Source organism: Battus philenor, unplaced genomic scaffold (genome assembly GCF_028537555.1).
Source record: "Battus philenor isolate CCGP_79_NKW_IND1 unplaced genomic scaffold, ilBatPhil1.0.hap1 SCAF_3, whole genome shotgun sequence".
Taxonomy (NCBI): domain Eukaryota; kingdom Metazoa; phylum Arthropoda; class Insecta; order Lepidoptera; family Papilionidae; genus Battus; species Battus philenor.
Genome location: NW_027181693.1, coordinates 15,897,293 through 15,909,950, shown reverse-complemented (window position 1 = coordinate 15,909,950; position 12,658 = coordinate 15,897,293). Strand labels below are relative to the sequence as shown.

The window sequence follows — 12,658 nt, the reverse complement described above, 5'->3', positions numbered from 1 at the left end:
ATGTGTCAACAATGGGACATATATCTCATATTAGTCAAGAGTATATTTATATTTTAGTAAACATAAGCATTATTACAAAATCCCTTTAAGAACCACGATGTGTTTATAGCGAAATTGTTAATGTTGCCATGACATGTCAAAAATTTAATGAATTAATGAGTAATTGATAATAACTGAGAGAAATTGTTGTACATCACTATCATATATTTTTATAACAAACTCGATAAACCAGCAACAAGGGAAATTATGGACACAAGGACAATACTGACACTGATTTATTATGTGAACATAACTATTGATACTAGTTATAGATTTTATCGTTGAGAAATAGTAATATATATATTTATATATATATTGAACAATGAGAAAAATTTACCCCTTTCATTTAGAAGGGAGAAACATACATATGTATTTCAAGTTTAAGGAACTGTAATCTTGTCCACCACTGCATTAAAAATATTATATTACTTTATGTGAAACTATTAATGTTAAAATGTTTAAGTATAATTAATTTATAATTAAATGCATTTTTTTTTTCATTTTGAATAAAGTACTTGGAGAAATGAAGATCGTATCAGTAAAGAGGATTTAGTTTTACCACATGCTATGTCTTATGAAAATTGAAAATCCTCCAATAAAATAAACACTGGTCAAATTATTTGATTTTTTGCAAAATTTGAAAATAAATCTATTACTGTATTTAAATATGTGTTACGTAATAATATTAATAATAAAAAATCTTTTTTGATCTGACCAATACTAATTTTGCAAATAAATAGTAATTTTTCTTTATTTTAAAATGGCTATTTATCTTTCAATGTCACATTGGTAAAAATCCACTATTCATTGTTTTAGTGCAAATTATGAAAGATGATAATTAACTAACTATGACGTCATCGTCCTTTCAGAAGGTACCTTTCAAAAGGTCCCGATTTAAAATATCTCTTCCATGATTTTATATAGACAAAAGATTTTCTAGAGTTGCCATTTTAAAAATATTTATGTTATTAGCTAAATGGACAGAGTGGAAAATAATTCCCTGCATATCGGGTACAAGTTAAATTTCTTCAATCTATCACATTAGACAGAAAGCATATGTATTGAGAGGATGTTTAATGGAATCAGGTGTTACCTTGCAGAAGTCCAGCCTTAGTAAGAAAAAGACCAATATTTAGCCACATCCGCACATGCAGTGGTAGTCGTGTCGTTTGTTGCACGACTACCATTGCATGTGCGGAAGTGGCTAAATATTGGTCTTATTCTTACTTATTGGGAGGATGTATTACAATAACGTCACATTAAACTCTGCGTACACATGTGGTCGTGGCATGAGCTATGGCATTGGCAGAAGCGATGATCGCGTTAAGTGAATACGAGACAAGGCGAATGCGTCCAGACCTAGGAGTCTCCGCGCGCGAAGGGATGCTCCGTTGGCAGCCCGCGACCGCTTGCGCCAGTGCGACAGCCCTGACACGTACGCCAACACGCATGCATTACACACACACAACATGCTACACATACTCGTGCAATACACAAACGCATTGAAGCAAGCATATATAGTGTATAAATTTGGTACTAAACTAAAACATAAATCAAAACATGACTCTTATCATTATCATCATATCAGCCGATAGATGCCCACTGGACACTTCCACAAATATCGCCATGATGACTGTCCTTGCGCTGCCCGCATCCAGCGTCTATCATCACCACCTGGGGCGTCTACCAGCTCGAACCACTCCAGAACCTCTCGGCCTCAATGACCGACAATTGCAAGAGTGACATAATTTTAATTTATTAAACGTTTCACTAACTACTAAGACTAAATATCCAGCAATAAAAGAATAATTATTTTTTTATTACAAATACCATGCAAGACTATCTTAAGTACACAAAAATAAGTATAGATTATTTCTTCGAGGTAACATGTTTATTTAACTTACTCTATACTCATGTAAACAGTTGATTGCTGGTACATATACATAATAAATATATTTATATAACATATGTGTATTATATATATTCATATATATAAAGTCTACAACACATGTACATCCTAGATGTAAGAAATTTCTATTTCTATTGCATCTATTGTTCATTGACTTGCAGTCATAAGTAAAGCTTATTTCAACAGAACTAAAATATTTACATAAAACCGCACTATCACTAAAAAGCATCTCCATTATCTAAACTATAGAGAAGAATTTCGAAATAATCTTCTGGATAATGTAACTCTAGTTCTGTTTGTATTCAATTCATAGCTTGTTGGTGTGGTTTTTAATTTTGGTGCAAACAAATACTGCACAGCTGTGTGTGTGTAGTCTAAGACTACAAGAGTTCACAGACTTTAAACTTGATGGCCTAGCTCTCGATGCATGTACACACTATGCTACTATTGAGAGTTGGTGTGAACGATGAATTAATATACTTTTGTATAAACCAGTATTTATTTTCTAAAATCCTTGCATTCTTTATGTTAATGCGAAAAGGTTTTACATGTATCGATTCCACTTTCGTATTGCTCCCTTGTGGGTCGTGGGCCCAACGTTGGGGAACACTGCTATACACTAAGACTATATCAGAATACTACATAACGTGGTCAATCTATAATTTGATAGTTGAGGTCATGAATTTTTCTTTAACCGGACATTCACTGCTATGTGATATTTGCAGATTCGACCTAGTCTTGAACTGTCACTGGTCGATAATACACTTTTAGTCTTGCGATGAAAGTGCAAGTGGGAAGATAGAACCTTGACTTAGTGGATTGCAATTACACTGCGAGAAGTGGCCGAAGAAACTACAACAAGGCTTTAATTATATCTTGTATAATGGTTCTTGGTGTATGTACACACTATGGTACAGTAGAGCAGAGGATGCGGGTTCGATTCCCGGGATACAATCTTATATAATTCATGCATGCATGCATTAACTATACAGGACTTCCACTGCTCACAAGTTTCCAGACTATTGGCAGCAGCATGCTGTGCATACAATAATAGCATCTTCGATCGCTAACCCGTCTGCCACGTGTATATCCTCCATAGATATCTTTGAGGAATGCAGTGGGCATCTATATGTTGTATTCACTTTAACCCTTAAATGCATGGCTTATATTTATACTTTAAAAAAACATTTACCTTGCAAATAAGTACACTAAAATGCAGGGAAAATAGAAAATAATGCATATAATAATTTTAAATACTTTTAATACTTATTTTTTTTAAAACTTTAAGTTGTAGATATACAACACCGTGCATTTACTTTTAAGTTTAGTACTCATTTTACGTTTAAGTAGTATTTTGCAGTTTTACATCATTATGCATTTAAGGGTTAAGACACCACCAGAGCGCTATGTACCGTAGTCATTGATGGCGTATCTCTCGGTGTGTGTACAGTATAGGAGACTGAGCCGCAGTCGATACGTACCGTCCTGGTCGTAGTCGACGTCGCGCGTGATGGCCAGCAGCTGCGTGCAGCGCTGCAGCGCGTGCTGCTGGTAGTCGCAAATGGCCTTGTGGTTGTCCAGCACCACCTCCTCGGCGCGCTGCAGCTCGTCGATCGCCTCGTGGAACGTGTACATCTCCGCCGACATGTCGCCCTCCTGCGCCAATTCACATGCCAATTTAGATTTTATTATTTTATTGTTAGTTATATTAGTACACAACCCGTATAGTACATACAATATATATAATGTAATGAGTATTAAAATCACAATACAATTTTATTTAGATTTTTTTTACACAAGAAATATGCCGATTGTGTTGTTATAAAATTAAATATATTCTAATAAAAATATCTTAATTCTTTAACGCGAAAATGTTTAAGTTAATTATTTGTACATAACGCGTTGTACGAGAGTGCTTGTATTACGCGGAATTATTCTATAGGACGAGTACTGTACATACACTGCTTGTTTAAAATTCTTTTTTCAGTTAGATAGTTATCCAGTAGCAGTAATATAAGTCATACTATACCAATTTTTAGTTTTAGTATACATTGGTATATTTACAATGTTTCGCTTTACTGTTTTACATTAGCTGCATTTAATTCACGATTTCTCTTTAAGAGAATTGAACCTGTACCTCCTATAATAAACCAAAGTACTTTACCACTCTGCCATATGACTCAAGCAAAAAAGTCATTTCGTAACACTTTGACTTATATTGGACATATTTACCGCATAAATACAATTTTCACTTTTTGATTTGTATAAATGATTTTTATATCCACTTTTGAAGCGTTTTGGTGTTTTTTTTGGGGTACATTTTCACTAGCACACAGGTTTAAGTGTAACACACACACATATATATATATATATATATATATATATATATATATATAGTAGGAATTTTTGTGTATTTAATGGTTTAATACATATCTATGTATAAATTGAAATAGCTAGTACATACATTGAGGGATCGCAGTTGCGCCAGGTCATGGCTCGGCGGTTCCATGTCGACATCTGCAAGCGGGGACTCCGCCCTCCCTCGCGCTCCGTCCGACGTGCCCAGCTCCTTGACTCTGTGGATCACCATACACTACAATTCATTTTTATTTTCTTTTTGCCTCTCTGTTTATAATATCTATTGAATTTTTATTTTAAAGGCTGCTCTTACATGTTTAAAATATAACTTAAGTAGACGATATATGTTTACATAAGCGTAACAATCTTTTAAAGGCTAGTTCCACATCTACAGAACATAGATAAAAATTAAAAACTGAAGAATGATATTAAGAAGTAAATTATTCTCCTGAAAACCGCTTCAAAATTATTTACCCATGCTGCATCTGCAAGTTCATTACATCGCACTGTTCATGATTCGGTAGAATCTTGATATTGGCGAATTAGGATCCAAAAACATTCTTAGAAAAGAAGGATAGAGAGGAGAGGTTTTTCTGTTTCACTTTACAAATTTTAAGTCTGATCTAATTTGCACCATGTATAATAGAATATTTTATTAACTTTTTTGAATTTCAATTAAAGAAAACAGCACACCTTCAGGTGTATTCTATTCCTCTCTCCTTCCAATCTATTTAAAAGAAACCTGTAACTTTATTTTCTTTAAAAAAATACACAGGTGTTTTTGGTCACTTTCTCCCAAACTTAAAATCACTTAAAATTTTTCACACTATAATACGATTTTTTAACAAGGTATTGTTTAATTACCTTAAATGTATTGCAAGATAATTACTTGGGAGTGTATTGTAATACCGTACACAGTTGCCCATAAACGTTATTTTTTCACCGGACTTTCACTGCTGCCTTTTTTTTAATTTTTCCCATCTTGTTTTTGGGACAGAGATTTAAACCTTCCTATTTTAACTCTCTCTCTCTCTCATCCTTCCACTTCCCTCTTTTATATTTTCTATCATTGTCACAGCATTTATTTACATTATTATTCACGCAACGTCTTCCATCCTTCGCCACATTTCTTGTTATACGGATTTATTACGCTTGTACGATGCTTGCCATTTGCAGATTCCGCAGGTTATACACGGCATGGCGCCTAAACCTTTTAGGCTAGTCGCCAAGGTTGCGAAGCTAGAGATCAAAAGAATCACTAGTTTAATAAGTATATGTGAGTGAGTGTGTGACCTGTCAGCGTATCGCAGCGTGTTGAGCGAGTGCTCGCACGAGGACATGGCGGGCGAGATCATGGCGATCATGCAGGTGCGCGACTTGTCGCCGATGAAGCTGTCGCGCAGCACCTGCGTCAGCTTGGACACGCGGAACGGCAGGTGGTTGTTGCCCTTCATGCCCAGCGCGCGGATGCACTCCTTCAGCGCCAGCAGTGACTTGTTGATCTCCGCACTCTCCATCCCTTAACACACAATCACACCTTCAAATATTTTATTTTTATTGGTTCCAAACTGTTGAATATTATAGCTACAACAAATTAAAAAAAATGTATGTAAAAAAATATAAAATGCTATTAACTATATCTCCTTAAATCTGCAGAATCCCCCATTAGCGATCTAAGAAGGTGAATAATAGGGTCACAATAGAGAAAGTCGAGAGGCACCAGTGTGGTCTATAGATCAAGCAGTGTCTCCTACATATCGAGGACAACCACCGAAGGGTTATTAGTGAGGATTTTACTTACATAGTGTATCTTAAATATTTTGATCAGATTGACTGCAATAGGATGTAACCTCGAGAAACTTATTATTATTACAGGCAATATCAAATCTGCAGCACTCTGTATAGTAAAGTTTACGCTGGACATAAACAATGCAATCGCAACCAATGACGCAGGTACGACAAGATTACCCGTGGAGGGGATACTCAGCAAGGAGGTTTACTACGAAAGAAGTAGGAGAAGGTTGGTTTAGACATTAAATTTCAAACGCACAGTGTAAATTATATAACATAAACACTATTAACAAACAATGGAGGCATTGAAAATAGTATAATAATGCGGTACCAAGTATAACATGCAATATTAAATAATCTAGTTCACAGACCCTTCCGCTCCGTGAACTCAGTACCGATGAAGCTGTTAAAAGCCTTAGGGCTGACAGCATTAACATCTTTAGAAACAATACAAAACAATACAATTTTAAATACCAAAAGAAAATCCAATGTTAAATAAGAAAGCATTAATCTGGTCCCTTCCGTTTGATGAAAGGATAATATTAACGCAACTAAAAAACGTTATAAAGTAACTGGTATATCCAATGATCAAGCTACATTAAAGGTAGGGGGGGCTATGAGGACTGTCACTCACGGGTCTGCCTGTTGGCGGAGGAGGTGTCGGCGCCGCGCTCGTTGCCCGCCAGGTCGATGAGCGAGAACTTGCCGTGCACGCGGTGCATGCCCGGCGACCGCACCACGATCTGGAACACGGCGTGCGACCGCGACGAGTTCGAATTCGCAGACGTCTGCCGGCAAACAAAAAGTATTATTATTCAATGGTTTAATGCTACATAAATTGTACACAGATAATAGGAACGCATTTGAAGATTTGCCATAAAAAGTATTCTACAACTTTCAATTGCAGCTTATATATACCCCCACTAGATGGATCGGTGACATAGTCAAGGTCTCAGGAAATCTCTCTCTTGATACGGGCGGCGCAAGACTAATCACAGTGGTGAACTTTGCGCGAAGGCCTATGGCATAAAGCCATGCAGTGGACATCTAAAGGCTGATATGATGATGTACATACCCGGGTCTTTTTTGTCTTCTGTATTTAGAAGACAAGTAATTTCTCAAAAGTTTGTACATTTTGTATTCTCTCCCCACTACCCCGTCCCGTGTTTTTATTTTTTTTTCAATGTCATTCGGAAATAAAACAACATTAAATAGTTATGACCTATTAAGAAAATACTATATATGTTTTCTTTGTAAAGGCTACCAAAATCGATTTTTAAGGTTCTTACATTTTTTTTTTACATTTAATGACAATTTTAAAAAAAATTCGAAATTACCTTCAACCCCACTATAAACGCTTTAAATGTAGGATATAGACAGGTCAATATTGTTACAAATATTCTGGTATTAGCCGCTCACAAGGAAAATCCTTGTCACCAGATTTCTCATGCCACTTGACAACTGTATGAAATTTTGTTTTTTTAGCTTTTGCTTATTGTGGTACCTGTCCGGAGGTCCTGGCGGCGTTGCCGTGCTGTATGAGCCGAAGTACTTCGTCCACGTTGTCCACCACGCGCTCCGTCAGCCCCACGATCTGCACCTGCTGCTTGCCGTCTTCCAGCACACGTAGCTTCGCCTTGTCCGCCAGCAGGTCGAACACCTGTCACACGTCATAACACACCTCTTTACTGCTTGCTGCATAACGCAGAGAAATACAATGATAGGGAGGAGAAATAGAGAGAGAGAGAGAGAGAGAGAGAGAGAGAGAGGAAAGGGGAGGGAATGAAAGAAACAGAAAATTTTAGCCATAAATTTATCAAATTTTCCCATACACAACTTATTTTCACATTAGCAATTCAATTTCATAATGATTCTCAACTAATCATTGGTGAACTATGGTGAGGTTTGTCTTTCTAATGATATTCAGCTATAGCCACTGTTTTCTATGGTTTTTACAACTAATAAAATTTACTGTTTCTGTAATATAATCCATATATAAATAAATGAGCATGAGCTCCAAAATTTTTAACGCTGGTTAACAGCTGCCAGTATTTATCGATTACAATTAAATTTACTCATTACACATTAACCCGTCAACTGCCTATGGACATATCTACCCGAAATAAAGTAGGCTATCATTGTATCAAATCACCTTAAGAATACAGTTTGAAATCGCTTGCTCTGTATGTATTACAGATCACATGATCATAAACTATAATATTTATGTTATGTTAGTTCAATAAATAAGGGATCTATATTAAATGTGTAACATTAATTTTATTTCTATTCAAATGCAACAAATCAATAATTTCAGGCAGTACTGTCTGTTTGGACCACAGTTCACAGTTGCCTACAAAAGAGTTACTAATTTTATAAAGAATAGAGAAAGGTATAACAATCTTATGTTTATATCTAGTACTAAACATATTGCTATATTTATTAATAGCCTTATGCACATGAAGCAGATAGTCATGTATACATTATATATGTACCTTTATAATATTTTTTCTTTAGATCTTATTATAGATTGCACGAACAGCTCTATTTTGATTTAAATAAACTATAAAGTGTACCTTTCCTGAATAGATCTCGAAGAAGGAGGCGGACACAATGAGGTTCAGCGGCTTGTACTTGGGTGACTTGAGGTACGTGAATACGTCGCGGGCTGCCATCGCGTATATGCCCTTCTTGCAATCCTGCGTCTTGCCCTGATAAATGCAATTCACAAAAACTTATAGATCATCCATAATTAGAGCACCTTGTTCTACATTCAAACATTATATTTTTCATCAAAAAGGTTTCAAGATATTTGTTGTAATATATAGTCATATATCTACATATATGGGGGTATATAAATATATATGGGAGTGGGGGTCTGCAAAAACCTTAAATCTTATACATCTATCTCCATTCACCCTGTATAAAGAACGCACTCTGAAATATGTCACATTAATTTATTTCTTCTTTTTGAATGCGTCATAGTAAACAATAATTAATTTTAGTATGTAGTGATCCGAATTTTCAAAATTCCTTTATATACTCAACTATTATTACATTATTTGTTATTTCTTAAACTATTGATTTTTATATAGGGTGAACCATACATTAAACGACACCAAATTAGCTATATATTCACCTATTAAAAGCTGTAACATCTATAGTTGATCAACACGTATATATAGGAAATTTCCATCTATGTAACACAATATCTATGGAATAAGGTTACACGACATTTTGTGGGAATATTCCTTTTTTCAAGTATTGTTCAGCTGGTTTTGAAATTCAACCCGCCAGGGGGTTTCAGGAGGTTCATTCGTTCGCGACACGGGCAGGGGACAGTTTTATCATAATGTATGACCTGGAAATCACCACCCATGGTGTGTGTCTTGCCGGAGCCGGTCTGTCCATAGGCGAAGCAGGTAGCCATGCCACCCTCGAAGATTGTCTGCACCAGCGGCTTGGCCGTATACCTGTACAAAACAAATAAAATATTTAAAAAAAAATTGTGTCAGGGTCTGGAAAATAAAAACATCTATAACTATTCTAAAGGAATTCTTTATGACCTCAGGAAGTACTGAGCAATAATTGGCCCAGTAGTAGACAAATCAAAAAGGTGATAGAAAAATATAATAGATTTTGTCGAATAATAGGGAACATTATGCAAATAATAATAGAGATGCAACACTTACTTATAAACAACTTCATTGGTGCATGAATCGTCGAAGGCGTAGTCGAATCGGAATTTCTGGTTTTCGAGGTATTTGGTCAGGTCTACTTTGTTTTTGGGCTCGTGGACTATCATCTGGTCCTTGGTGGGCACGCTGATAACGTCCACCTGGAAAGAAAATATTTCAACATTAATGAAGCCAAGCTATACCTCAGTGTTGTTGAACCATATATAAAGTTGGCATACCTCTTTCTTGTTGACCTCCTTCTTGTTGAGTGGACGCTTCCTGACGCAAACGGTGATCTGATGGTCTTCCACGGGTTCCGTGCCGACAAGCGGCCGGAACTCTATACTACTTTGGTATTCTCGTATCATCGCCAGGAACTCCCAGTTAGGATTGCCCGGGTCCATGTTCATCAGGGCCTCCTGCGGAAAGCACCAATATTTGGATTAATAACTGCGACATTCAGACCAATATATTGCTGTCTTCGGAAATACAGCGTTTCATAGCTTAACACATCATGAAAGTGGACAAATAATGGTAACTTGTAAAACTGAATAAATTTGGTAACCATACCAATTATTCTTTCCAGAGCAAAAACTACAATGTTTACTTGGCATTATTAATATAAGAATATAAAATATAAGATGCCTTAACCGTATATGACATCAATGTGCAATTTTTTTATGAAAGAGAGACTTACAATAGAGTGAAAAACTGTTGGTTGTTAAACGAAGTAAGCAGTTGAAAATTTTTGCATAAAGCATTGTGAACATTTCGAAATGCTCCATCCAACAATTATCACCTTTTCCTTGAGAATAGAGAGAGGATTAGGTTAACATCACTTTCTTCTATTTAAGGAAGTGAAAAGCATTGGGAAAGCACGAACATCTCCTCTTTGATGATGAGAAAACGAATTGGTAAGGACCTTTACCTCTTTGAGGAAGTGGAAAACATTGAGTAAGCTCGATCTTCTCCTGTTTAAGAATGGGAGAGGATAGGAAAAGATTATCTTTTCCTCCTATAACGTCTTACTCCCGACAAAGCTGACTCCCCTTTAAGCTTAAACCAAATACTGCGGACAGAGTTGAATCTCATCAACTGTGAACCATTGGATGGCATCTAAGCACAACCTCGTATTTGAGGATGGGGGGAGGAAACATTACCTTCTCTTCTTTGAGCTCTGCCTGGCGCTGTCGACGCTTTTCTCGGTTCTCTTTAAGACGCTCCACCTCCTTTACGACGTTGGACCGTCGCACGGCGCCCGACGCGACGGCGTGCGGCACCGAGGCGGCACTGGCCGTCGCCGCTGTGCGCGCGATACCGCCTCCCACACCGCCAACACCACCACCACCGAACTGCAAACGCACCAAACAGAAAATTGTATCTAACTGGATAACGGTTCATCATCATTTAAAGAACAGGACGTCTATTACATATGCCTACCCCATTTATTTACAATAGGACGGATTGGAATCGTTCTGCAACCAGTTATTTATTATCTTGCATTTCAATGCCCCTAGAGCTCCGAATCCGCCCATTACTGAGAAGGACTCACAGCAAAATCAACCAGTTTCTTCTTTTTCGTGGTCACTTATACAAAAATTCTTTATACAGTACTTACAGCAAGTTATTTACAGGTTAAACTATCACTTAGAATAAGGTTAAGACGCGGTTCTATTGGCAGTCTAAAGGGTGATATCATCACTCCTGCTATACGTCCTATGATGATAATGTTGATGACGAGAGTTCCAAACGTGTCCTGATCTAAAAAGAGCCTTTAATTAGTTTTCTCCATCGTCCTTATGCATTAGTTAATACATTGTATTTGTTAGGATACAGACCCTAACTCAGCATTCGTTACTTTCAAACTTCGAGGAACCAGGAGCTTTGGAGGAGACCACATATCTCGGTGGTCACAAGTGTCAGTTACGATGTAAGGATATGGATAGGATGAGGAAAGGTGAGAAGGAACCTCTTTGTTATTCTGGGTGCGTTTTTGTCCGTGAGCAGATACCGGCTGCGACTGACCCTGCTGCTGGCTCTGTGGCAGCGACGCAGCGCTGGGCGTGCGGGTGACGCGCGAGCGACCGCCCGACGCTGGGATCTGCAACCACGCGGTCGGAGGGGAACAGGTATAAAGGATATGGGGGGATGTATCCTGCTAGCCGAGTCATCCATCTTGATATGTCCACGCGTTCTTCCACGTAGCTTGTATCTCTAATATTTTTTATTTTTTAATTTTCAGAGGTTCACAGATTAGGCTGAATCTGTCTTGGGAAACCATTACATCAATAAAACATAATTTCAAGATTTGCGTTACGATATGTTTGTGGGTATGTAAAGCTAATGAAATTCTCTCTATAGAGTTATAGATCGCAAAGTTGGTAATCCAGGAGAACGTTTTGACAAAAATGACTGATATTATTAAATTGCTGGTCTAATTGTCCAGTTTTTGTAAGAATCCACATTAAATATCTATGAGGCATTGTTCGTAACGTGAGTCTACGGTTCAGTTTCATCATTGCCACTAATTGTACTGTTATTTTTAAGGTAAGTTTTGTGGTGCACGTGTATTATGGGGGGGGGGGGGGGCACATGCTTTTGACCAAGCCATTACATGTGGGATATCTGCGTAGGAGTATGGTCTGTTCGTATGGTGGTGGCTGACCTGCTGTGTGACGCGCGTGTTGGCCGCTGCGACGGGCGGCGCGTTAGCCGGCGGGGGGACATTCTCCGCGCCGCGGCGGCCCGTCGTGTCCCCGCCGTGCCCATTGGTATAGCCTCCCGCATTCGACACTCGCATCTGGTTGTTCCGCGTCACACGAGGTGGCGCTGCAATACACCACAAGTTAAATTTAGTCTTGTATCTCTATAAAGCTTATGTTAACTT

The 12,658-nt window shown here is 37.6% G+C and overlaps 1 protein-coding gene across 2 annotated transcripts in view; it reads right to left on the bottom strand.

Annotated features, from left to right (window-relative positions):
• Klp10A (kinesin-like protein 10A) overlaps window positions 1-12,658 on the bottom strand; it is a 94,173-nt gene that overhangs the window by 1,470 nt on the left and 80,045 nt on the right. For both annotated transcript variants that reach the window (XM_068770068.1, XM_068770069.1), the window contains 11 exons: window positions 12,437-12,600; window positions 10,932-11,123; window positions 10,011-10,190; window positions 9,787-9,932; window positions 9,456-9,567; window positions 8,671-8,805; window positions 7,602-7,757; window positions 6,732-6,885; window positions 5,600-5,825; window positions 4,413-4,524; window positions 3,430-3,604 (listed from right to left, as the gene is read on the bottom strand). In XM_068770068.1, coding sequence (XP_068626169.1) covers window positions 3,430-3,604; window positions 4,413-4,524; window positions 5,600-5,825; window positions 6,732-6,885; window positions 7,602-7,757; window positions 8,671-8,805; window positions 9,456-9,567; window positions 9,787-9,932; window positions 10,011-10,190; window positions 10,932-11,123; window positions 12,437-12,600 — 1,752 coding nt within the window. The remainder of the gene's footprint in view (window positions 1-3,429; window positions 3,605-4,412; window positions 4,525-5,599; window positions 5,826-6,731; window positions 6,886-7,601; window positions 7,758-8,670; window positions 8,806-9,455; window positions 9,568-9,786; window positions 9,933-10,010; window positions 10,191-10,931; window positions 11,124-12,436; window positions 12,601-12,658) is intronic.